General features: G+C 40.7%; 1 protein-coding gene across 1 annotated transcript; it reads right to left on the bottom strand.

Moving 5' to 3' along the window:
* VPS26A (VPS26 retromer complex component A) lies at positions 1–28,000 on the bottom strand. Its single transcript, XM_075000239.1, has 9 exons — positions 27,963–28,000; positions 20,464–20,613; positions 15,787–15,862; positions 11,946–12,102; positions 8,737–8,901; positions 8,145–8,251; positions 5,791–5,859; positions 3,256–3,398; positions 1–2,208 (listed from the first exon to the last, which is right to left on the bottom strand). The coding sequence occupies exons 1-9, from the start codon at positions 27,966–27,968 to the stop codon at positions 2,095–2,097; spliced, it is 987 nt and encodes a 328-aa protein (XP_074856340.1). The 5' UTR covers positions 27,969–28,000; the 3' UTR covers positions 1–2,094.

The following is a 28,000-nucleotide window of genomic DNA, read 5'->3' as shown; positions in this document are numbered from 1 at the left end:
TACAGCATCAGTTGTGTGATCTTTCATATACTGCCCCAAAATATGTCCAAACCCAGGCTGAAAACTACTCTCACCCAGAAGAGACCAATCATATGCACTTTGAACCATCACAATCCTTGGCTTCTCTGATGAGACTGCCAAAAGTAAATATACTGACAGCTGAGTAAATCTCAGGTATGGGTGGATTTGCTCCCAGGTCTGGGATTACCTGAGGCTTAGCTATAAATTACTTAAAATTCTTTATTCTAAACAGATTTCCTATGCTATTAAACCCCATTTTTTACCCTCAAAATACATTCATATCCATTACAAATAATATTTTCAGTACAATATACATCCCAATTAAAGACAATCCACGTTTTAGTGAGAATACAGCTATTTTAATAACTCAGAGGCTCAGTATGTTTCTTGTTTATTATACATGGTTGCACAAACCAGGCTGGTTAAATACAATTGGTTTTCAAAGTCGCTTAGAATAGTTTCCAGATTACAACATGCAAGTGATTGAAAATATTTGGCATTTTTAAAAAAATTCAACAGGCACTTTTATGTGGGACTTAAACTTGCACTTATATCCCCATTTGAGAAATAGAGTATATAGTACATAGAATCCTTATCTGCTTTATCAAAGTGCCACAGTAGTAAAACATTTTAAAGAAGTATAATTCAATTACTTTGCTTACCCATAAAGTAAGGTCAACTAATGACACTTGCATTGAAGTTTAGAAAGAGTCTTGTTTATAGTCCAAGTGAACTACAAGCGCAAGCAGCCTTCTATACAGCAGGCTTCATTTTGTGCCTAATCCACATATATTATGTCTGATAGCAGACTACATGATTACTTGGGGAAAAAAATAGAGGCTAACTTTCAGTAATTTGTTCCAAGACTCTGAACTCACACAAGAGATGAATCAAAGAAAAAAAAATGTTTTTGTCTGACAAATTTCTGAACATTTATGGAACTTAACCAGTTTAAAAAATACCTTTCTTTTAAAAAAATCCCCCCACATCACCCAATTACCATCTCCCACCCAATTATAGACTTAGATGGATGGAGAATCAACATGTTCTTCTGAGATATTTGTCATTTTTCCTCCTACCCTGGGATGACAAGGGAGCAAGCTGCAAAGGGGGAAGGGATAGGTTTATGTATCCAAGAGGAGATGAATAAGTACCATGCATGTAAAATGTTGATTTCAAGAACACAACACTACATGTTAGTTTAATCATTAAGAGTCAGCTATGTTAAAATACTTCTATCCCTGCACCATCTCAGCTGAAGTGAAAAAAGCAATGGGTGGGTCAAGTAAGAGCTCTGCAGTAATTAGAATATACACTTGTCAGTAAACTGTTTCTGGAAGTTTAAGTAAAAACAAATGTTCAGAGTAAATTGCAAGTCTCCCCACATATCTATAAGGATCATCCTGGGAACAAGTCTATTTGTGAACATTCTTGTAAAAGTTACAAGATTCAAATCCTCTGAGCACTTCAGTATGGTCTTAAGACTCCAAACAAGTGTAGTAAGTTTGTGGTATGTGTATCTGTGTGGTTTATAAAAAATGTTGAATGCTTACATGTATAGAATTAGACTTTTAAACATTCTTCGGACAAAAGAGCCACCATAAACCTTGATTTTTAGTGTATTTAAGACAAGTATAGTTATCTCTTGGTTTCAAAATGAGAGCTCATAAGCAACATTGGAGGTATGCATGTGATAAGTGACAAAGGGAGAGAAATGCTTTGCTCTATATATTATAGGTGATTAGCAAAAAATATACAAGCCTATGTGCATGGAGATAACACTAGATTGGTTTAAGTTTTATGCATATCAACTGCATAACATTAACAAAAGTAAAATGTGCAGTATAAAATAGTAGCTTAAGAAAGTTCCAGTGTTTGAGAAAGCACTTTATTTTAAAGGTATATGTACACACTTGAATGTTTACTTGACAAATGTTTTAGTAACATGGTAAATGCAGCACTATAAGGTGAAGGAAGACCCTTGTAATGTGAGTTGTCGCCTTCTCTTTTCCTACAGGCTGCTGCCATATTTAATCTGCTGAAGTGTCACAACAGTTTTTTCACCTTCTAGTTTCACATTTCAGGTTGCTCAGCAGATGCTTGTGGTTCTGGAGATTCAAACCGTTGGTGAAAGTTTGTTCGTTGTTTCCTCAGTTTCTCAGGAGCTTTTCTCCAAAGAATTATTTCCTATTTAGAAGATGCAAACACTCATTTAGTATAATTATATGTCTGTTCAAATATTAAACCCATAACCTCAAAATGAGTCATAAGCTTCTGTTAAGCAAGATTTCCAAAATACTTTTCATCATTATTTCAATTCCATAACAAGGTATATTTCTGTAAACAGCAGATTTGAGAACACAAGCAATACAGTTTATAAATATTAAGATTGTATATCCACATCTTATGCTCTCTCCAAGTCAGTCACCTCCTCTCTAGCTACTCGAGTCCTCACAATTTGCTCATTGTCCTATCAATCAAATGAAAAGGTAAATAATATTTCTCGCCCAAAATCTGAAATCAAGCTACTCCCCACTTCTAATCCTTCTGGCTTCCTCTTACTTTCTGCATTAAATTCAAGCCTATTAGCACTTAGCCTGCTTATCTGGTTTCAGTTTTGTTCTGCCGTATAGTTCTTGTTAGGGTCATGAAGTATCTGACAAGCAGGTCTTTGCCCATGAAAGGGTGGGCTCCAGTGTATAAGATGCCACAGGACTTCATTGTTTTTGAAGCATTCACCCTACTCTTTATAGCCATTTCACATCTTACCTTTTGTATGTTGTTACTCCAGGAATCAAATCAAATCCCTTGAATTTCTTCACCCTGCATTAACCCATTTGGGTTAAAAAACATTGCTGCACAGCCAGTAATTAAAAAATAATGTTCCAATAATCTCAGTTTAGACCCAGCAATTTGTACCAAATTGTATCAGTTTTGTCTATTTAGTTTGTAAGTTCTGTAGCACCTCAATCATGCCTTTCTTGCATTGTGTGTCACACCAATACCTCATCTTTGCTAAAGACAGTGTCCCTCATCCCTTTTGCACCTTGCTTGGAAATTAAGTTTTGTGCATGTTATTCAGCACAGCAAATGAGAGAAAGGTAAGCCTTTCACATTTCTGTTTGAAAGACAGTTTACTTACTCTGTTTCCAATATGAAAGATTTAAAAAATAAAAAAAAGGTTCACAACAAAAGCCATCCTGCCACAAGACTTCAGCTCATACAACAATATACCTGTTGTTTGAAGTACCGTCTGTCTTCTTCATCCACAAGCACTAGATTCAAGAAGTATCTAACTGAAAATTTTTTATTCACATCCCTCATTGTAGGAGTCGGATCATAACCTGCTAAGAAAAGCCTTATAGGAATTGATTCACCTGAAAAAAGAAAAAATAGTTTGAATTAGTTTTACCTGAAATAACTATTGTTTGAAACATATTCCACAAAACAGATAAGACTGGGTGAAAAAAATGATGGTCTTAAACGCAAGCACTCTTCATATTCTACTGGCATAGGCCCTCATCTCGGAAACCCAACTCAGGGCCTGAATTTTACCAAGAGCCTTTAAGTCAGTGGTGCCCATCAGAAGATGGTATAGTCTCTCTTCTATATCACTTAACCGCGTTCCAGAGCATGCAGACTTTAAAGGATCAAGACTTCAAAAACCAATTCTGTAATTACATAAGAAGCCAGCGTGTCAAATATGACCCATAACCAAGCATTATCCTATCTGGAATCTCTCATCAGTTACTAAAAAGATCTAAATCTTATATGAGTACTTAGCATTTTCCACATAATACAACCCAAAGTCAGCAACAGTATTCTTACTCAAACAAGAACAGACAACAATTGATAGTCACTGCTCTTCAACCATGCCTGCATCAGATTGATTTGCATCTGCAGAATCCAAATTCTGGTTGGAATTTGTGCAACACTTTCAGATAGCCCAAACCAGAAAGTGTGCTTTAGGATTCTGAGATGAGACTGAACAGGAAGATTAAAATAGTTGCTCAGAGAATTTTGTCACCATTCATGTGTTTGGCAGCCTTCATAGCCCTAAATCCTCCCCACAACAAACCAGGACCCTCCCTGCCTACCTTCCTCCCCCCTTTCTCCTACTGATGTTTCTTAATGAGCTTTTAAGCCTTTTAATCTTAAAAAAAATTTGTCTTTTCATCTTCTCTTTACCACCTCCCTCCCCAAACTCATATTTGGAAATATATTTGAGAATCATTAGCAACCAGCAACGTCCTTCAGGACTCTTCCCCCCCCACCCCCCAAAAAGCTCCCCAGCTGATTAGGTGAACTAAAGCTTGGAGTCCCTTCAAGATGCTCAGAAGCGGGGCAGGGGCGGGGGGGGGGAAGAAACGTTCTGGGGACGTGACTATGCATGCTAACTTGCACAAGGTTAATTCAATCCCTATGTGGAGACAGCTACCAGCTGTAATGCAGATATCTAAAACACAGCTTGTCCTGCAAGGGCAGTTTTAAAACATACTGTGCCCACACCATGGGCCGTGTCTACACTAGCCCAAAACTTCGAAATGGCCATGCAAATGGCCATTTCGAAGTTTACTAATGAAGTGCTGAAATACATATTCAGTGCTTCATTAGCATGTGGGCGGGTGCGGCACTTCGAAATTGACGCAGCTCACCCCAATGGGGCTCCTTTTCAAAAGGACCCCGCCTACTTCCAAGTCCCCTTATTCCTGTGAGCAGATGGGAATAAGGGGACATCAAAATTGATGCGGCTCGTCGCCATGCAGCTTGTCCCGACAGGGCTGCTTTTCGAAAGGACCCCGCCTACTTCGAAGTGCCGCACCTGCCCGCATGCTAATGAAGCGCTGAATATGTATTTCAGCGCTTCATTAGTAAACTTCGAAATGGCCATTTGCATGGCCATTTCGAAGTTTTGGGCTAGTGTAGACACGGCCTGAGTTTAATTTACACACAATTTAACTAAAATAAGTTTTAAAATAACACCATAAGTTAAGCTAGTGTAGCTTAAATATTCAGACCAGGCCTAAATAATAGCATCTTTTCTATCCAGTGAGTTTCTGCATTTCAGAGGCACTAAAGTATTCAAAGCACACTACTGCTTAATATGCAGCTGTTGTAAAACAAGGCAAACATCCAAAGTTTATGTACTCCTTGGAAGACTTCTATTTACCCCTTCCTGAGAACCATTGCCTTAGAGCAGCTGCATGTCCTGACAGTAAGCACCAGCTGGCTTGTGCTCAGAAGCTTGCTGAAGAGTCTGCTTCCTAAGAGGCAAATATGGTGGCGCTCATAAATGGAAGTTCCTAAAAATACTTGTGCAGGAAGGGAGTAAATAGTAGCAAGATGAGGAAAAAAAAGAACCGTCTTCCCCTTTTTTAAAAAAGAATATTGTTCACTTTCTCCTAGATAGTGAGTTGCTAGTGAAGTAGAGATGAGCTTGAACTGGAATTCCAAATGAGATCAGAGGTACTGGTGGGGGTGAGCATGAGCAGTAAAAGGACTGAACTTCAAAACAAGATTCAGAATTAGAACCCCCATCTCTAGATTAAGTAATAACTATTGCCACCTGCAGCTTTGGGTGGTCTCTATCTTACCATACCACTTTTACAACCCAAAGTTTTTTCAAGATAACCAACTTCTATCCAAAGAGAAGCAAACTCATCTTAAAACCTGCTTACCCCCTCCTCTCCTTTTTTTTTAAAAAAAAAAAAAACAACAACAAAAAAAACACATTAGAATGCTTTTCAAAATTCAAGTACAATTATTTACCTTTGACTGGTGCACCATCCATTATTTCATACTTAGCAATGGTTTCTGTTTCTGTTGTGGTACTTGGCCCTGGTTTAAAAAACAAGGTGGTAATGTGAAACATTCTGGAACATTTACTTTATCTGCTTTTTCAGCATAACTACAATTCTCGCCCATGATCAGTGCTTTTATTAGAAGTGACAAACCTTTTGGTTTTCCTTTGTATGTGTTCTAAGAAAGACTGTGTACATTGAGGAAAACCAAAAAAACCAAAACTTCCAATAGTGTTTATATTCATGTGTAACAAAGAATACTAGGTAAAGCTATATCTAGTATAGATATATGCTTTGCAAGCTATACCTACAATCATCCACCTACTCCTATGTTAAATCTCCAGTGTGTTAACACTTAATTGTACCAAACTGTACTCTGAATTCATGAAATGCATGTAGCACTATCAACTAAAACTCCGCAAATTAATGAGATGATCAGTAGCTCTGTAGCAAGTCCGTGAGTCATGAAGCGTTCTGCAAAAATGTGGTGCTTGAAGGCATTTAGACTTGCAAATGAAAATAAGTTCTTTGTGCCCTCCCTGATTTATCATGGCAGCTTAAATTGTAAGAAAAGAAAATTCTCTGCTTATTTTTCACATGTTAAATTCTTGTGTACCCTAGAAAACTGTGACTGAAGAGCCTGTAAAATCCTGACATCATAAAAAACTATTTTTAGGTTGCTTATAACAGGGGTGAGTAAACTCTTCACATCAGGCCCCACTTTTTGTTCCTGCAATTAGCAGGGTCCCCCCAGGTGACCCTGGAAGCAAGTGGTAATTTCCTGGAAGCGATGCCCTGCGCACCCTCAGCAACAGTGGCAGCAAAGACCTCAGGGAAAAAGGGGGAGGCAGTGGATAAATCAGCTTTCTGAATGCCACCTTTTCTTGTGAAAAGCTTAGCTTTTATTTTTAGTTCATTCAGCAGATATTTTATACATGTCCTTTTTACCAACTGGACCCACAGGATTGTTTCTCTGACTCAGACACTAAACAGAAAGAGGTAATTGTACTAGTGTTGTAACTTATACTGCTTCTTACTGTCAGGTATTCTCAACAACAATGAAACATTAAACAAAATATGTTCCTCTCTTTACATCAGACACTCAGAAGTACTTTGAAACAAGCCCAGCCCCAGGATGCCTGAAGGAATTAAGTCTGAACACCACTTATATAGCCTTTTGTAAGGCATGGGGCAAGCTGGGCCCAAGTTCCCCTGAACACTCAGCTGCTGCAGCTCACTTCCCAGCAGGAGGATATTAATCAAGCTGCTCTCCTGCACCAAGGCTGCACTCTCTTCCCCAGAGAAACACCTGGAGCGAGCTGCTGCCTTGGGCAAAAATGACTAGTACACAGCTCTCTGCAGAGCTCAGCATAATAGGAACAGAGTGGCTGCAGGGAATGTAACAGCGGCTGCAAGAGAGAAGCAGCACAATCGCACTGCGACCTCCCCCTCACAAAATTTCACGCGCACCTGGGGGGGGCATGTCCCCCACTTTGTGCACCCCTGGTTTATACCACCACGTATTTAATTCCAATGACTAAAACACTCAAAGATAATGATGTTGTACCTTTAACAGGTACCTTAACCCTTCCAATGAAGTATGAGCATTCAAACATGAGACCTCTAACAGCCTTCAGCACAAAAAAATTAACACTTGTGTATAAAGCTAGGTCTTCCTTGGGTTTGTTTGGTGTGTATGCAAACTTACTTTTTTACAGTTCTTACTATAAGACCTAAGCTTCAGAACAGGCCAAATCCACGTTTTTAAAAAGACAATCCACAATATATCTCCTTTAGTAAAGATGAAAAATGTAGATGAAATATAACATTTTCAAAAATGCCTAAATAATGTAAGGCTTGTATGTCCCTTTTCAAGAATTGCTTATAAAACTTTCAGTGGGACTTCCAAGCATTTTTTTAAATTTTTAACCTTCACGATTATGTGCAGTGTAAAGACCACCACATACCACATCAACTGAAATAGTCTACCAATTTCAAATATTAGACTCCAGTGAAAAACCAGTTCATGCTCACGGAAATGTTTGAGTGTCAAGAGTTCTGTTAGCAGTGTATAAAATTTAAATGATGCAGGATGAGCTCTCCAACTTCAAGACAAATTTTGTATTCCACATTATGAATTAAATGTCTGCTACTAGATCTAGCTACTTCTACATTAGATGACAAATTCGACCGTGAACCTAGATGAACAGAAAGCCCAATAAAACTTCTGATGAACAAAAAGCTTCTTATCATTAGATCTGCATCAACTTTAACTGTACAAGTTACTAGCTCATAATTGTATTGTTTTTTGCTCCATCTTACCAATTCCAGTGATCTCCTTTTTGATCAGCTGCAATTCCATGTGCTGAATTTTTATTCTTACTAAGAGGAAATAAATTTTTCCAACAATCACATCCTTTAAGTGATACCTTTAGGAGAACAAAGATGTCTTTCAGGTAAAGGCTTACATAATAAACTCTCTAGCTAAAATCATGTGTAAGAAAAAAATTATTAATCTGCATATTTTTATTGCTAAAACTGAACTGAAAAGTACCCTTTTGTTAAGATGGATTTCTCAACTACTCAAGTGAAGCTAGAACAACCTTACCATTACAGATTCCAACTGAGAATGCACTACAGTCACCCAAATAGCAAGCAGGATTTTCGCAGCTAAATCAAAGTCACTAGCAGGTTTGTGAGAGACTGAAGTTAAGCACTGAAAATGGCACTTGGCAAGTAGTCTAAATATGACATCTTTGTCTTTGTGCTTGACAATTTAGTTTCTAAGCCTCTAGGAGCTAAAAAAATAAATCTCAATTCAAGAATCAGAATGATAAATCATAAGTATTCAAGGTTTCCCTCCTCTTGGTCAGTTTGAGTATTTCTATTTGTGTAGGTTTTGAGTCCCACTTACTTTGACTTGTTATATTCAAATTCTATATGCAGGCAGTCTTCAATGCCTACTTCCATTTTTATAGAGTTGTTAACATCTGGGTATGTCGCAAGCTGATGAACAATAATATCATATTCTTTTACCAAGTCTGACAGTCGTCTTACTATTGTCACTTTAAGAAAATACCTACAAAAGTAAATAGTGCAGTTAAGAGACTCAGTTATGCAGCATGTATTGTTTTATTTTGGTTTTCAGTGTCATCTTGGTAACTTCATTCATAAAACAAGAGGGTCCTTTTATAATCCGTAATTAGACATTTCTTTTTAAGCTCAACATTGTATAGAATTTTATCCGACATTTTACTTACTAGCTAGTCAAGCCATGGCCTCCGCAACACATCTGCCTTCAGTTTCATTTTCTTTAAGCCAGCGTTTCCTAAACTAATTTGTTCATGGAACACTTTTGGGCTTGGAATACGCTGACAGAACACGTACATGCTTGGAATGGGGTAGAGGGTTTCACACTGAGAAACTGCTGCACGTAATGCTCAAATGTTGATTTAAGAAAGTTAGGGTTTTAGGTGTATTTTACAAAAAAGATAAAAAAACCAAAAGAATAAGAGAAAAACCTCTGAAGCAACAACTGATGTCTGACAGAGTGAAAGTTAACAAACCTATAATTAAAGAATAAAAAGCTAGTACAAAACCCAAAACCAAAAAAGAGCAATCAATAACAGCCAAAAGAAGGATGATTAGGTGCCATTCTTTTGCACAAAAATAAAAAGGACAATATAGTTCCAAAAAGAACCATCCTTCCTTAAAACATTTTTATGAAAAAGAAATGCAAAACAATTAAGGTATGGAAAAATAAAAACTACTGGAAGAGAAAAAGTAACATTTGACGGTTTGTTTGTTTTTTTTTAAATGGGAAGTGTGTTTGCATCTTTTGATCACAAATCCATTTAATATTAGTAACTATGATGGAGAGTTGGCTCCTCATATCGTATGCAGCCTCACATGATTTCTCTGAGCGTGACTTGTGCCAAAACAATCCAAATCGACTGATTGTTTTGGCATAAGTCATGTAATAACTATACTGTCTTGAATGAGTTAAAATATTAATGTAAATATTATTCAAATACCTTAGTATTTGTGATACACATCATTTCATATTAAGTATTTTAGAAGGAAAAATATCGCTAGCATTAAATTTTTTTCATGGAACACCTATTTGCATGACATGGAACACCAATGTTCCACAGAACACAGGCTGGGAAATGCTGCTAGAAGCTATACTGACACATATGAAGAATCAGCGTGCTATATACAAAAATCCTCCTTATGATAACAGTTACAAGATTTCTTCATAGACATCAAGTCTACTTTCTATCTTGGTGCTCCTTAACCTATACTAAAGTAGTGTGTAAAATGTTACTTACAGCATGCTCTTTGTTAAGAAAACAATCAAAACATTGTGCTTAAGAACATAAGAATGGCCATACTGGGTCAGACCAAAGGTCCATCCAGCCCAGTATCCCATCTGCCGACGGTGGCCAATGCCAGGTGCCCCAGAGAAGGAGAACAGAAGACAATGATCAAGTGATTTATCTCCTGCCATCCATCTCCTGCCTTTGTTCTGAAGGCTAGGGCACCATACTTTATCCCTGGCTAATAGCCATTTAGGGACCTAACCTGCAAAAATTTATCAAGCTCTTTTTTAAACCCTAATAGAGTCCTGGCCTTCACAGCCTCCTGGGGCAAGGAGTTCCACAGGTTGACTGTGCGCTGTGTGAAGAAAAATTTCCTTTTATTAGTTTTGAACCTACTACCCATCAATTTCATTTGGTGTCCCCTAGTTCTTGTATTATGGGAAAAGGTAAATAATTTTTCTATATTCACTTTCTCCACACCATTCATGATTTTATATACCTCTATCATATCGCCCCTCAATCGCCTCTTTTCCAAACTGAAAAGTCCCAGTCTCTCTAGCCTCTCCCCATATGGGACCCATTCCAAGCCCCTAATCATCTTAGTCGCCCTTTTCTGAACCTTTTCTAATGCCAATATATCTTTTTTGAGGTGAGGAGACCACATCTGCACGCAGTACTCAAGATGTGGGCGTACCATAGTTTTATATAGGGGAAGTATGATATCTTTTGTCTTAGAGAGAAGAGAAGTATATTGTATTTATATACAATCTTTTGTCTTAGAGAGAAGAGAAGTATATTGTATTCATAAATTAACTTTCAATTCAAAAAAGGGGATACAGAGCATCTTGACAGCTCCTACAACTGAAAACTAGGTTTTACCACAAATCTTAAGGCATTTTTGCATGCAGAAGCAGTCTTGGAGTGAGTGTGTTGGGAGACGAAATGTGTATTGAGTTGTTTTTAGTACAACCCTGCATGTGATCCTGATGTTTCCAAAGATTATCACCAGATTATTACCTTCAGAATACCACTTCATGGCTGTGTTTACACAAGCCCAGAACTTTGAAATGGCCATTTCGAAGTTTACTAATAAAACGCTGAAATACATATTCAGCGCCTCATTAGAATGCTGGCAGCTGTGACGCTTCGAAATTGACATGGCTCGCCACCGGGCGGCTCATCCAGACAGGGCTCCTTTTCAAAAGGACCCCACCAATTTCGAATCCCCTTATTCTTAAGAGCAGATAGGAATAAGGGGATTTTGAAGTTGCCAGGGTCCTTTCGAAAAGGAGCCCCATCGGGACGAGCTGCGTCAATTTTGAAGTGCCGCGGCTGCCAGCATTCTAAGGAGGCGCTGAATATGTATTTCAGCATTTCATTAGTGAACTTCGAAATGGCCATTTGCATGGCCATTTTGAAGTTTTGGGCTAGTGCAGACACAGCCCATATGTTTAATTTGCAATCAAAAATCAGGACTTGAGAAAGAGTCTCCTTACAGAAGGGCTAGACCACATAAAAGGCGAAATGGAGTGGGAGTATCACAGTCTCTCCCCAATCAGTGTCATTGTGAGTCTGAGCACAGCAATATTGTTCAATCCAAGGTACAGAGTTTTGGGGGGTAAAAGAAAATTTTATTTCTGTAATAACGTTAATTTCATGTGTACAATGTAATAGGAAACAGACTTGGCCAAATTACCATTTTGTTAAATGCATACTCGGTTTGTTTTACATATAACCTAACATGTCGGATTCTAGTATCAAATTTCACAATATCTCCCTGTTTATATGCGTATCTTCATACCTCAATCTGACATTGGCACCAATGTAGGATTCATACGGCTTCTCAACTTGCATAAACTCAAAGTCATAACTTCTGCTTTGGGTCAGTTCTCCTGGTAATGCCAGTTCTTTCACTAGGTTTACAAATTCATGAGTATTGCTCTTGTCATTGAAGAGTTCTGAATTTGAAAAAAAGTCAGAACAGAATTGATTAGAAAAAACACAAAATGTTGAAGTGAACATCATTTGAAAACTTTTTATAGTTCTGCTCTGACTGTTGGGCATGAGAGGCACTTGGAAAGGTGAAGAGAGAGTAATTAAATTCATCTCCTGGATCAACAGAATTTAAAGATAAATTCAGCAGAAAGGTCAGCAGTCTTCAGCATCAAGTTAAAGTAATTGGACCAGATAGGTAATTGATAAAACAGAAGGTAGAAAAAACTCCAATTCTTAGACATAGTTAAAAGCAAGAAAGGACTCATGTTCAACTAGGAATAACCCCAACTGGCCAAAATCCTTTTGGCAAAGTCGGCATCACTTGTTAAAACATAAGAAAATACGCTACAATAAGCTCTTAGATTATTCATTGTTAATATCTGCCTCATCAAGCTGGAGCCGAGCAACATACATCTCAACACATTTGCATTCACCCTATTTAAGTATTTTGATCAACTATTTATACGATGCTTTGTTACTATTTGGATGCAGTAAAATGCTTATTTAGAGCAAGCGTATAAAGACCATTAAGCCTCTAGATTTACTAAAAGAATGTCTGATTAAATTAGTAAAACCCTGCACAAATCAATTAATTCCAACAAATTACAGTAAAGCCTCCACATGCACTTAGTCTCTGGTAGCTACAGCAAAAAGGCTTGAAGAGAACAATTAGCAACATGGACGCCACCAATTCGTGGAAACCAACAAGTTATCAAAAATACCTTCGAGTACAGGAGTTGGCAACCTGCGGCTCTGGAGCGGCATGCAGCAATTTAAGGAGTTGTCTGTGGCTCCAGACGCTGCTGCCACTGCCTCCTCTGTGGCTGTCTATGTGCCCCTCCAACAAGAGCCCCCCCAAGCAAAACCTGGCCACAGAGCTCACCTCAGGTGGGCCCCCCCGACTCCGCTGGCAGGCTGCTGACCCTGGGACACAGGAAAAGTGCTGGGGGGAGGGGTATGTATGGCAGAGCCACACACAGCTCTTTGAGCAATAAGATGCTTGGACTCGTGGGAGTGTCGTGCACTGCTGTGTGCACCTGCCCCACCCCAGCACTTTGAGGGAGAAGCGCATGGGAGCAGTGAAGTTGACGGCTCCAATGAGTCACCAGCATTGGATAACAGCAGAGAGGAACGGGGCTAGAGGTGCCTGGCTCTGGAAAAGGGGAGGAGAGATTTGATTAAACCAGAGGGCTTTGAGGTATGCGTATATTTTAAAAAGAGGCACTTCATTTTTAAAAAAATATATATTTCTTTTAAAATCGGGGTACTTTATTAAAAAAGGGGGGGTTGAGACACACTCGTGTGGGGGTTGACGCGACCATGGCTCCTTCACCTGAGACACTATCCTTAGGCGCAGCGCTTTCCTTTTCTTCATTTGCCCTCCAACCCAGGGGTGAAAGTAACTCAAAATTTCTAACTGGTACAAATCATTGTGTAAGCACTGTTCTTAAACAGGGGTTTGACATTTTTTGTAAAGAATTGTCTCATTCTCATGCATCGCGGCTCTTGAAGTATTGATTTTGTAACCAAGTTTGAAAAAAGTGGCTCTTCGCACTATTTTGCTTGCAGACTCCTAGGCTAGGGGAATCATATTCATTACAACCATCAAGTCACTTAGGTCCAAGTTTGTCATGCTGCTAAGATACACACCAACTAATGGAGTTGCATGCATTTACACCAGGGTAACCTCTAGCATTTAGCCATATTATTAAATCTCTGAGCCAACAAGTCTTCATAAGATACATATTTTCAACTTGGCAAAACCTACAAGGAAAGCCATTTCTACTAATAAATTGATCTTTACTATTCAAAACTGAGATGAGACATTGTCAGCTAGTTACTATCCCCATACATGATATTGACTCAAATTTAAAAAACACTCTTGAGAATTAAAAATAAGCTCATTACTACTATAAGCAGGTTCATACTTAAATATTCATAACCCAAATAATAATGCATAATGAAACCAGCTTGTCAGAAATACAAAAGAAGAGCATTTAAGTGTCAGACACACGAATTACCATTTTTTGCATGTTACCTCCCGGTGGGGAAGTAAGGAGCAGGAGTAGGCTCAGGGTTGGGAGTTCTGGGAGGATTGTAGGGTGCAGAAGCAAAATGTGGGTACAGATCTGGGCTGCAGAGGTCACAGGAGCACGCAGGGGGTGCAGGGCTCTGGTCAGAAGGTAGGGTACAGGAACAGAATGAATTCTAGGCAGGGGGTAAAAGTGGGCTTCGGGTTGGGGGTTCTGCAAGGTGGTAGGGTACAGGAGCACAGTGTAGCTGAAGGGAAGGGCAAAGGAGCAGGCTGGGGGCATGGGCTCTTGGCAACAGTGTGCTTACCTGTGCAGCTGCCCCAGGACACATTTAGCTTCATGTCCCCACTGCTCCTAATCACTGCCCTCTGCCTGGAATCATGGCCAATAAGCATAGCATTCAAAGCTATGGGGGGAAAAAAAGCTTCCAAGCAGTGTTTCCCTATGCTACGATTGCCCAATCAGGGAGCAGTCAAACAGCAGCACACAGAGCTGCTTCCTCCCCCTGTCAGGCACAGCCTGTGGGCCAAATCCAGCCCCAGCTTGCCTGACTCCAACCTGCAAGGTTCAGGGATCTCTCTGCCCCTCTGCAGCAGGGAGCCAGTTAGCACTCCAGCCTCATGGGGGGGCCCACAGGACTGGAGTACCAGCAGGGGTTCCTTGAAGCTGGGGGGAGATCCCAAGAACCAAATCTGGCCCTGCAGGCCACGGGCTCTCCACCCCTGCTTTACTGTAAACAGAGGATGTAGAGAGAGGTTATTTGGAACTATTTTGGGGTGAAAATACTGATAGCACTCGGAACCTAACCAAATGATAGAGATTCTTCACAATTTTAGTTTATAAATCTGAATGAAAGAAAATGAACTTCAGTTTAATACAATGTTACCAAGCAATTTTGTGTGATCTCTGCACTTTCAAGATATTTAAGACATTTACTTTATGTAAATGAACAGTATACAACTACAAATTAAAAGACTGGAAGGGCTACAGCAGTACTTCCAGAAAGAGGTAATTATAGATCACTACCTCCTCTTCCCCGGCTCCATGCCTCCTTTTCTTCTACATCCAAGATTAAGGATTACAAAAAGTAATTAGGAACACACTTAGCATTTCAGTTTGATATGCTAAAGAAAACCAACAGCAAGCAGGGGAGAGGTGAATTTCTGGGTGCTATTTCATATGAAATTGCCACTTTTGAATTAGAAAAATCCTTCATTTTTCCAGGTCTTCACTGAAAGTATGTAGATTGATTGTAAAATCCCATCTAGACTGTGAACACAAGTCTGAAGCAGTGATCACATCTGTCAGTAAGTTGTGTGAATGACCAGCATGCTGTTTGGTTGGCCACAAAATATTTTTCCAGTTTCCCATAAAATCAACCAGCCCTTGAACAGACTAGTGAAAGCTGAAAGAGGAAGATGCATTAGTCAGAAACTAAAAAAAGAAGCAATGTAGCACATCACATCTGAGTTAAAATTACAAAAGACATTGTCTTACTTCTGAACTTGGTAACCACTCTTCTAATGTAGTCATGAGACAGACTGTTAACAGTCACAACTGTAAAGTTCCATAAATCACATCTACCCACACCCCAATGACAGCTTCAGAACTCACCAATTTGTCCCACAAATTCAATTCTAATTCCTTGGTGCTCTAGCCTCTTTCCATGCTGTTTAAAGGTTATGTTCACCTAAAAAAAAAAAAAAAACAAAAACACACAACATACAGACAACGAAAAACAAGAATAGTAGCTGGAGGTTTTCATACTTTTTCCACTATAGCACAGCAGGGGTTCCCTTTTCCTTCTAGAGAAAGGCCAGTTATTTGGGTACATCTAAAAAGAGATTTCCTTCCTTGTCTTCTTCTACTAGTGACTTCTAAGGGTTTAAGTCTGTATATTGCCTTAAGCGTTTTATATATATGCAAGGGGATGCATTAAGGGTAAATAAAGACTGTTCAAGGGAGCGTAAAATTCCTATCAGAAATTTCCTTTAGTCCTGGCAGCTTAACTCTTCTATTTACTCATCTCACTAGATGACTTTTCCCTTCTCCTTGTACAATACTCTCAAGGACTAAAACCACACCAGAAGAGAACAGCCTCAAGATCTTTACTGACTTCTCAAAATATCATTCATGGGATAACTCCCCTCGCTAGACAAAACTTTGCTGACTCAAGTGCAAACATGAAGGCTGCTTTGTCGGAAGAGTACTCTCCCATTGACAAATCAGAAGTTGCTCTTGGGGGCAGAAGTGCAAACAGCATTCAGTTTAGTGACAGGGCTGTGTAGTGTAGACATACCCTAATGCAACAGTGGGGCATGGCACCAGCAAAGGAGAAAGCTCACCCAGCACTCTAAATAGCCTGAGCAACTTGTCAAGGTAGTTTATGTCTACACAAGGAAAGTCAGTCAATTGCAGATATGCAATTCAAGCTATGGCAGTTGCATAGCTAGAATCAATATATCTGCAATCAACTGACCTGGCTGTCCTCACTTAGGATACTCAGGGAGTACTGGGGTTGACTGCTGACCCATGATAGGTCGATTTCACACATCCCTACCAGATGCACAAAAATCAAACCCCGGCAGATCAACCCTGAGCGGGTCGATCTTCTGGGGTAACGCAGACATGGCCTAAGAGTGCTGAGACACTTTATAGTGCTGTAACTTGCTACACTGGGGAGTAGGGGAACACAACAGAGTAATCTTTTTCAACACCCGTAAGTGAGAAGTTACGGTACAGTAAAGTGGCTATGAAGACAACCCTTCATGTAAAAAGCGCTTTGTCAGCAGAAATGCTCTCCTGTCAACAAAGCAAATGCTACTTGTGGGGAGTGGAAGCTTTTTTGTCAGGAAAATTGCTGACAAACAGCTTTTTACACTGCCTGACTTTTAGCAACACAGCCATGTCACTAAACGTTGTGTGGGCTACACAAAACCTAAAGATTTGATTTTTTTTATTTAACTGCAGCTTAGAGATTCACGGCAGCCTGGTATGCCTCCACACGATATACTTTTGTACTTTAAAAGAAATGGATTGTAGATTCTCTGGTTCATTTAAGAATTGTGTTTGAAGTTCCCAATCTGCATGGCAGCTATTAAAACTTGTTTAAATGAACATTTATTTTGCAGCAACTAGGGTGTAAGTTCAAAACATCCATGTGAACTCTGCTAAAGCAAACTAGCAGCCCCCACCCCACCCCACCCAATGCACTTTAATCTATTCCCGTTTTATTAAAACACTCTAGGGAACAACTAATTACTGACAGAGTCCATGTGAATGTTGAGTATGGGCAGGGTAGATTTACCATGGTACACAGGGATAAGGGGGCCGAGGCTAGAGGCACTGCTGGGAGTGAGGCCAAGGCCAGGGCTGGAGCCATAGCCAGGGGATGAAGCTGGGACTATGGACATAGCTGTTAGGTCACAGTGGGGGACAGAAGTTGGGCCTCCCACCACTAACACTAGGCACAGGGACAGGCACTCCCTCCAGACCCCTATATCCCTCTGAAATTTCCTCCATGCCACCCAGGCAGCCTGCCCCACGTTTTGGGGACGTCTGCCATAAACCCTTAACTATGTGAGCTCTGTTAAGGTTGTCAATTGCCATAATAGGCAGTTCCTCAGACAAAAGAATGACCATCATTGTGTGCAATTAAGGATTCCCAAGGGAGATGGCATAGATTCCTTCCTTCATACCATCATCTCACATAGGTTGAGAATTCCCGTAAATGCTCAACTTCAGAAACATCCCACTCACACAGCAGAGAAACCAGGCTCTCATTCAGTTTCAGATGAGAGTCCAGTTAGGTTAACTGTTTCCACACTGTGCTGAGATTTATTTTGTCTAACTCTAGTAAACCTAGATCCCTCCGAGCTGGGAAAGGAGCTTGCAAGGCAGGGTGCCAAATTAAGAAAATCCTGGGCAAGACCATAGAAAGCATGGTCTACTGTGAATTTTAACTATTTAGTTAAAGACCTTATTGGTCTTCATGAGTTGAGAGTAAGCCACTCATCCACCTGTGGCTAGAACATGCTCTCTACAGAAATATTAGAAGTATTCAGTACACAGTATTTCCTAACTTACAACTGTGAGATCACAAATTTCTGTACCTTGCATTTCAATAAGTCATTAGTGATCTCTTAGCGTCTGGGACAGAGGGGCCAAGAGATTTTGCAAGCAGCTATATTATGGTTGAAAAGGGGAGAAAAAAAGAGAAGAGAGGGGAGAGGAAGTTGAGCGAGAATTCAACAGTCTTCTGATCTAGCTACAACTGCTTTTGTTAAAGCCCCTCAGAAGCTTCCCAGTGATTGGTGCGCAAACAGCATGTCTCCCTTTTCAAAATTATCAGGGAGAACACTTTTTCCTCTAAGAACACACTAATTCTTGAGTTTTACATTTCATGAGAAAATTTCAGTCTTCTAGAAAGACATTCCATGGACTCCTTAGTGCCTGTGTGTGGAAAAATATAGGCCTGAAGAGTGGAAGCATTTCCTGATGGCAACAGGTGCTTTGAGACAGTCCCAGAATACATCATCTAGCTCAGTTTCTTTGAATGAAGGAATGGATTAAGCAGAAATCTATTCAAGGCATGGAAAAAAGCTCTCATGACAAGAATTGGGTAACACACTTCTCAGCAAGATGCTGAATGATTCCTGGTTCCTTGCTGGAAGCAATTTTGACTTCCTAAACCTTTCCCAGTTTGCTGTCAAAACACTCGCCCTTACTGAACTGGTCGCTAACTGAGCTAAAGGTTCTTTGATGTACTACCGGATACCATTTCAGGGCATGGGCACTAACTCAAGGATGTACAGAATAAGTGAGTAACTGAGGTCCAAAAACTAATACTAGAATTGGTGCCTTGGCTTTCCTCTCTCCCAGATTCCAAAGATGACTGTTTCCATGAAGAATTATTATTTCAAAGTGACAGGAATGCCTTTGACTGCACTGACCTTTTCAGAAATAGAAGAAAAACAAGAGATAAAAGGAAGCAGACTGATGAACATACAAAGATTTACATTAATTGTTACACTAATATGGACATGTCCCAGCCCCCCCAAATATTTATGAAAATTGGCTATGAATATGCATAATTCAGATTCTTTAAGCAAAATACATCATGTGACAGATTTTTAAAGACTGATCCCCTGAATATGCCTATTCTATTTCTGTGCATATATCATTCTTATATGTGAAGTTAGAAATATGAAATGTAAACCTGCTTATTAATCTAGAATTTGTAGTGAGGGTCATTAGGGTACTTAAGGACTTAATGGCCTGGTGCTCATGGTAATGATCCATAATGGCTTGGTTTTTCCTGTAAACCCAAACTGTGGTTGGTCCTACAAAGGCATGTGATGCTAGAACTCATTTTGGATCTTGTACTTTTCCATTTAAGGTGAGAAAAGTTTGAACTGAACACAAAGTGCCTGCTTTGGGCAAAGCCACTTACCACCCATGATGCCTGCTGGAAAATATCTAAGACAGAATGGGGGAAGGATCGGATGCAAGCTAGAAGGCTGCCTAGCTTGTGAAAGAGACTTAGAAATACTGTTAGGGCAAGAATTTGCATGTAACAAATTTATTAGTGTATTAGGCTTAGCTAGCATGTTTTGTTTTATTTTTTTCCCTAGTAACTTACTTTGGAAGTAAAAACAGATCAATCACTTAAATGTACTTTTTAATCCTTAATAAAACACATTTATCATCAAAACCACCATAGATAACGGTTACCTGTGGGGAACAATTACTGTGCATCTCTCTCTTCCATTGATAAAGGGGTAAACATCTTCATGAGTTAGAAAGATGGATTTATTTGGTGTTTGGTTTCTTTTGAAAGTTATGTTCCTGGGTGCTATCAAGTCTCTATAGCTGAGCACTCCCAGAGCTGAGCTGGTTCAGCATCTGTATTACTCTGCTGGAGGACTACTGTCCCAGTTCTGTGCCTTTGCTGGTGGAGACCAGAGCTTCTGGCCCAGCAGAACACGGTGGTGGATTGCCTTAGAGGGCAGGTGGGGGGCTCAGTGGTATGATCAATACACCAGGTGACAGCCCCAAGCAGACCTCTATGACCAAATGGTGTCAAAGAGAAGAACTACAGTTCTGTTTATTTTACAAATGTAGGAGTAAGTCAGTTTTCTGACCTTTAGGAACAAATGCAGGATAGAGAATTAAGCTACTGCTCAGACCAGTTTACCTAGCCACAAGAAAAACTGATGTCACCTGCTTGATATCTAGTTTGCATGTATGTGCTACAAAAAGTGAAGAAGATTTTAGACACACACATCTTACCTTTCCTGAAACAGATTCACCATCATAGAAGAGGAAGTGTTTTTCTATTTTCCCCTCTTCAGTTTTAATTTCTGCTGTTTTTCGTGTTTCTGCATCATTTAGATGAATGTCAATCTCACAAATTGGACCAAAAAAGCCTCCAAGAAAACTCTGGAATTAAAAAAAAAGTGTGTGTATGTACATATACTGGAGATTATCACCGTGGAAGAGAGACTATACTTTCTGAAATACGGATTTGTATCTTTTGTTTGTTGCAGTGATGCTAATTAAGAATGGGAGATAAAAATATTCCCAATTAGTACACAGATTTTTGTACTGAGATATATCAGTTTGCAAATGTTTGGCACAAAAAATTGTAGGACTATACAAATCATTTCATTGGGATGTTTAAAAAGTTGTATACAAATAGTTTCATAATAGCCACATGGAACAGTATTCAGTTAAATAATTAAAAGAGAAGTTTGGTAGCAAACTAATGAATAAACGGTGCAGACAAAACTGACTATTCACAACAGGAACAAGTAGCTATTTCCCACTACCCTATCATCACTATTAAAATGCCATTGATTTCTTCTATCCACAAAAAAATTTGCAGACCCTTTTAACTATTGGTATCACAACTTTTCACTGAAACATGATAATTTAAATCACAATTGAAAAACCCAGATTCAGAAAACAATCTTTTGATGCCTTACAATTAGGAAACTGGAACACAGTGAAACACTGTTTCATAGAGCAAGAGCAAGCAGGCCACAGACTGGAAGGCCTAATTGAGAATCTACAGGAACCACAGCAAAACCTGAAAAAGATTAATTTTTTATTTCAGGACTATGCTCCAAATTCTAGCTTGAGCAGGAAGGAAATGAACATTCCAAATGATCTGCGACTGCTCCTAAGCAGAATTTTCTAGATGCAAATCTCATACAAACTTACTACAGTTCCTTACTTTCTTCTATTGGGTAAACTTGGTGTTCTCAAAATTTACAGCCTCGTTTTATGTGAGGACTTCACAAATAGTATTTGCTGTAAGCTGTATACTTGAGCAGCCACCCAGAAGAGATTCAGGAGCAACCCATCTGATCAGCAGCGCACCCACAGCCAGCAGCACGTTTGTTTGTTTGTTTTTTTTTAAACTGGTGGCGCACATCTGTACATGCCTCAGTGCATATAAAGTTTATTCTACACGTGGATAGAAAAATTTAGAGGAAACACTGTTTACAAGTTTTATTTCACCATGCAGTTAGAGTTTGGACAGCATCAAAAGAAGGAGATATCTAGCTAAAATGTTAATGTAGAACTAATGGAACAGTTTTCTTGCATCAAACAGGCACTGCTGAGAAAAGAGCTCTCACATCAACAAGAGTGACATTATGTGGAGAAACAACCTTGCAAGGCAGGCTGAAGCAAGGACATAAAAAGCAACTTTTATATTGTGAAACGTCAAGATACACAAAGCTAAATAATAGGTCCCTGCATTTTGTTTCTATTTAGAGCTTATTACTCTGGCAAACAGTCCCAAAATTCTTATCAAAGGTGGTATCAAATTCCATAAAGGCAAGGTAAATTAGGTACAGCTAGCCAGTACTGAGTGCAAATCTTGAGCTACATACACGCTACAGCTTACAGCAGAATAAGCTGTGTCACCAAGAGATATGAATAAGTCACCCTTGACCTAAGTGCCAGTGTGGACAGTGCTATCTCAGCGTGAGAGTTCTTCCACCCACATATCTATCACCACTCATGGAAGATGGAGTAGTTAAGCTGATGGGAGAACTGTCCTCACTGGCTTAGAGCAGGGGTGTGCAAAATGTGGAGAGGGTGGGTGCAAAATTTTGTGAACAGGTGCAGTGTGCTTGGCCTCTGCCCCTGCTGTAGCCAGGGGGGCATGGCACATCACAGCCATGTCTACATGTGCCCCAAACTTCGAAACGGCCACTTCGAAGTTTACTAATGAAGCGCTGAAATGCACATTCAGCGCCTCATTAGCATGCGGGCTGCCGCGGCGCTTCAAAATTGACACGCCTTGCCGCCGCGCGGCGCGTCCAGACGGGGCTCCTTTTCAAAAGGACCCCGCCTACTTCGAAGGACTTCGAAGTAGGCGGGGTCCTTTTCAAAAGGAGCCCCGTCTGGACGCGCCGCGCGGCGGCAAGGCGCATCAATTTCGAAGCGCCGCGGCAGCCCGCATGCTAATGAGGCGCTGAATGTGCATTTCAGCGCTTCATTAGTAAGCTTCGAAATGGCCATTTGCGTGGCCATTTCGAAGTTTGGGTCACATGTAGAGGTAGCCCACCTTTTGAGAGACCACCAATCATTTCCAGACAGAGGGACGGGTCCTGCTAACTGCAGGCATGAAAAGTGGGGTCCCATGTAAAAAGTCTGTTCGCTCCATCTTAAACCATTTGTAAGCCATGTAGCATAGCCTTAGTCTACCCCCCTGAAAGCTTAAAAGCAGGCTAGAGGAGGGCAGAGAAATCTTCATAGCTCTGCTGAATAGAAATGTACATTCACAGATGAAACATCCAAGAAGCTCAGTTTGTGCTTATCTGTTTTCTGATATTTTATTTCTGGTTAAATACGTTCTTTTGAAGAATTCCTATATTAGTACACAAATATATTTACCACTTCATCACCTCTGACAGAAAAGCATATACAAAGACAAATCTGAACTTTCAAAATTAAAGACATTTAGAAAAAAAAATACAAAAAACAACCCCCCTCCCAGGCCATTCCTTTTCACAAGTGGGTCTTACCCACCAAAAGCTCATTGCCTAATAAATTTGGTAGTCTCTAAGGTGCTACAGGACTGCTTTTTACCCGTGCACTAAGCATGTCAGAACCATTTTGTGTGCCCTGACAGTCTATGAACTCCTCAAATAAGGACCAAGCTGTCAAGTTTTGATAGGCAAGAACACTGGCAGGACTCAAGTACAGTAGCAATAGTAAAAAAATAGTTACTACTGGAGAACAAGAGACATCAAGAGCAAGAGAGAAAAACTATCCCATGGAGTAGGAAAAAAAAATTTTGCAAGAGAACATTGTGGCTTATCTAGGAGACATGCAGCGATCTGACACTAAAAAGAAAATGTTACAAGGAAAAGTGGAAACTAGATCAAGGAATGAATATAAACAGAGGAATGTATGCAGAAGACCAGAAAGGCCAAAAGCACAAAACAAGACTCAAGTAGATAAAGAAAAGAGTCTATATACAGGTTGAGCCTCTCATCTGGCACCCTTGGGACCTGACTGGTGCCAGACAAGAGAATTTGCTGGACAACGGGAGGTCAATATTTTCTAGCACACTACCAACACTGTCACTGCTTACTGGGTTCTCAGAAGACACTAAGGGGTAAACAACAGCTAAACAACAGCATAGACCATGGGAAACTTGGCCACACCCGTAATAAATAGTAGTCCCACTAACTAAAATCATGCTGGATCACAGAGTTTGCCAAATGAGAGAGTTCCAGGTGAGAGAGGTTCAACTTTTATTAGACAATAGGAAGAACAAGGACACAGCAAGCTGTTTACTCAGTGAGGGGAAGCAACAGTAACAGAAAATTTGGAAATTGCAGAAGTGCTGATTGACTTTTTCAGTTTTCACCAAAAACTTTAGTAATGATTGGACACCTAACATAGTGAATGCCAGCGAAAATGAGGTAGGATCAGAGGTTGAAATAGGGAAAGAACAAGTTAAAACGAGTCCAGTGGCACCTGAAAGACTAAAACATTTATTCGGACATAAGCTTTCATGAGCTACAACTCACTTCTTCAGATGTTTGACAAGAAAAAAAAAGAAAGGGAATACAGAGATTGGAGTGTATGATCGATGTTAATTAAAACAGAGTGGGTATAGCTCAACAGTGTTGAGAAGGTGAGAGTACCTGAAGTGGAAATTACTTATTGCAATGAGAAAGCCATTCCAAGTCTCTACTTAAAACTCTTTGGACAGTGTCAAATTTGCATATGAATTCCAGCTGAGCAGTTTCACACTACAATCTGTTTTTGAAGGTTTTTTGGCCTCAGAATGGCAATTTACAGGTCAGTAACCATGCATCTAGGGAGGTGTTAAAGTGCTCCCCCACTGATTTTTGTATGTTACCATTCTGAATATCAGATTTATGTCTATTTATTCTTTTGAGTAGAGACAGTCCAGTCTGCCCATAGTACACGGAACAGGCAGGGGCACCATCGATAGATGATGGCATATATCACATTAACAGATGTTAACGTGAACAAGCCTTTGACGATTTAACTGATTTTAGGCCCTGTGATGGTGTCACTAGGGCAGATTTGTGGACAGAGATGATAAAGGGGTTTGGTTCCTGGATTAGTCTATTATGGTACCTGAAGTTGGTAGTGAGACACAGCCACCCAGCCTCACACTAAGTAAAGACTGGTCTGCTTCCCAAGGTCTAGGATAGTGTGGGATCATCTAGGATAGGCTGTAGATCCTTAATGATGTGTAGGAGAGGTTTTAGCTAGGGTCTGTGGATAAAGGCTAATGGTGTTCTGTTGCTTTATTTATAGGGTCTGTCCTATAGTAGGTGACTTGTGGTTATCTGCTTGGCTTTGTCAGATTGTTTCTTCATTTCTTTAGCTGAGTAATGTAGTTTTAAGAATGCCTGATGGAGATTCTGTAGGTGTTTGTTTGAGGGACTGGCACACACACAGTTGTGTCTTCAGGCTTCATTATGATGGGGGCTAATTTAGCTCCAACTAATCAGGAAAGAGATCTTGGGGTGATCATGGATAATTCTCTGAAAACACCCACACAGCATGCAGCAGCAGTCAAAAAAAGCAAATAGGATGTTAGGAATTATTAAAAAAAGAGGGATAGAAAATAAGAAATAATATTTTACCGGCCCTGTATAAAACTATGGTACGCCCATATCCTGAATACTGCATACAGATGTGGTCTCCTCACCTCAAAAAAATATTTTGGCATTAGAAAAGGTTCAGAAGAGTGCAACTAAAATGATTAGGGGGTTGGAACGGGTCCCATATGCGGAGAGGTTAAAGACACTGGGACTTTTCAGTTCAGAAAAGAGGAGACTGAAGAGGAACATAGAGTATATAAAATCACGAGCAGTCTGGAGAGGGTGAATAGTTATTTACTTGTTCCCATAATATAACAACTAGAGGAAACCAAATGAAATTAACAGGTAGCCGGTTTAAAACTAATAAAATAAAAGTTCTTTTTCACACAGCGCACAGTCAACCCATGGAACTCCTTGCCAGAGGAGGCTGTGAAAGCTAGACCTATAAAGAGAGCTCAAAGCAGAGACAGATAAATTCATGGAGGTTAGATCCATAAAAGGCTATTAGCCAGCAGGTAGGAATGGCAGCCCTGGCCTTTGTTTGTCAAAGGCTGGACATGGATGGCAGGAGACAAGTCGCTTGATCATTGTCTTCATTCCTCCCCGCTCTGGGGCACCTGGCACTGGCCACCGTCAGCAGACGGGCTGCTGGGCTAGATGGACCTTTGCTCTGACCCAGTAATGTCCATTCTTATGTTCCAAGGTATAAATCACCCCCAAATCCAAAATGGTTGTGGGTGAGGACAAAGGCACAAAGTTCAGCAACCAGCACTGCCATGTTTGGAACGTCAATGTAGAGAGCTTCTACATCCATAGTGGCTAGGACAGTATGTTCAGAAAGACTGCTTATGGATTGTAGTTTGCTCAGAAAGTCAGTGATGTCTCAAAGACAGCAGGCAGCGCTGGGCCTGAGAGATTCTATGTAGCCAGATAATCCTACTGTAAAAGTGCCAATTCCTGAGATGATGAGTCATCCAGGATTACCAGGTTGATGATCTTGGATAGCAGTTAGAATATCCCTAGTTGGGACTCCATGAGTATGCCTGAAGATATGTTCACATGGTTCTTTATTGTAGTCTCCTGAGTAGATGGTGTAGATTTGTCTTTTTTTTTTTTGGTGAAGAGGGCGGGTACTTTCAGTAAAATCAGAGAATAGTGGTCTAGAGCATGCAGTATTGGAGAACTGTCTAGCAGTTCATAATCTCATCTATTCATGAAGCCTACAGCACCCCCTTTGTCAGTCTCTATGTATAACGTCAAAGCTGTGTCTGAAGCAGCAAATGGCATTTTGTTCTTCTAAAGCTGACAAAGAAGGTGCTGTAGTGCGTAACTCACTTACAATATGGGAATGGACTCCCTTGGAAGAAGTACTATGAAAATGGATCTGGAGGGATCATAGTGGACCAAATGCTAAATAAGAGTCAACAGTATGACACTTGCAAAAAACACACACAAAAGAGCAAGCGTCATTCTGAGACGTATTAGCAGGCGAGTTGTAAACAAGATACAAAGAAATTTTTCTGCTCTACTCTGCACTGATTAGGCCTCCACTGCAGTAGTATGTCCAGTTCTGGTCACATTTCACAAAAAATATGGACAAATTAGAAATATTCCTGAGAAGAGGAATAAATATGGTTAAAGGTCTAGAAAACATGACCTATGAATGAAGACTGAAAAAATAATGTTTGTACTGGAGATGAGAAGACATGATAACAGTTTAAGGCTGTTACAAGGAAGAAGGAGAGTTATTCTTATTATCCTCCAAAGACAGAACAAGAAATAAGCTTAAATTGCAACAAGTGAAGTTTAGGTAAGATGGGTGTAAAACTTCCTAACCATGGTGGTTACGTACAAGAAATTTCCTTGGAAGATTGTGGAATCTCCACCACGGGGGGCGTTTAAGAACAGGTTAGACAAACTTATCTGAGATAAGTGCAAGAGAACTGGAACAGGTAACCTCCTGAGTTCCCTTCTAGGCCTATGACTATAAGATGTGTTCAGTCTGAGAAGTGATCACACCCACGTGGCACTACACCTAGTTTTTAGTGCTCCAGTTCCTTATCAAGCGTGCCCACCAGGTGGATATACGGACCGCCCCGGGGTGGGACATTCAGGCTGCACTCACTGCCTGCCACCCCTGAAGATACAGGCTCTGCAGCCCCAGCTACGCCGCTGTTCGGACCCGCCCCGCAACCCCGCTGCCGACAATGACTTGGCAGGAGGAAAGCGGGCTGTTCGGCCCTGCAGGACAGCCGTGCAGACCCCGACGCAGCCTCTGCCAGCTCAGCAGAGGAACAAGAGATCACCAGGCGCCGCCGGCGGGGAGCAAAGGCCGATGCACTCGCTCGCGGGGTCAGAGGCCGAACGGCACCGACTGGGGCAAGCAGGCGGGCAGCCGCTCCAGGGCCGAGCACGCAGGGCCCAGCGCTAGGCTATAGCGCGCCCGAAGGCCGGCGCCTCTCTGCTACACCCGGGGAAGGGAGGACGCCCACGAGCCAGCGCCCGCCACACGTCCCCAGACGCTTCCCCCCGGGGGCCCGCGCCGCCACCGGGGGGCCCTACTCGCCGCCCCAACAGCCCCCGCCGCACCTAAGCCCCTACCCAGGCCGCGGGCTCGCGCCGGGCCACAGTATCATCTCCGAGAGAAAGAGGAGCCAACCGCTCCCGCTCGCGCTCACTCACCATCATCGGTTCCCCTTCGTCTCCGACCCCAACCAAAA

This window comes from Carettochelys insculpta, chromosome 7 (genome assembly GCF_033958435.1).
Source record: "Carettochelys insculpta isolate YL-2023 chromosome 7, ASM3395843v1, whole genome shotgun sequence".
Taxonomy (NCBI): Eukaryota; Metazoa; Chordata; order Testudines; family Carettochelyidae; genus Carettochelys; species Carettochelys insculpta.
Note: the sequence above shows the minus strand (reverse complement) of the source record. Positions and strands in the feature narration are given on the sequence as shown.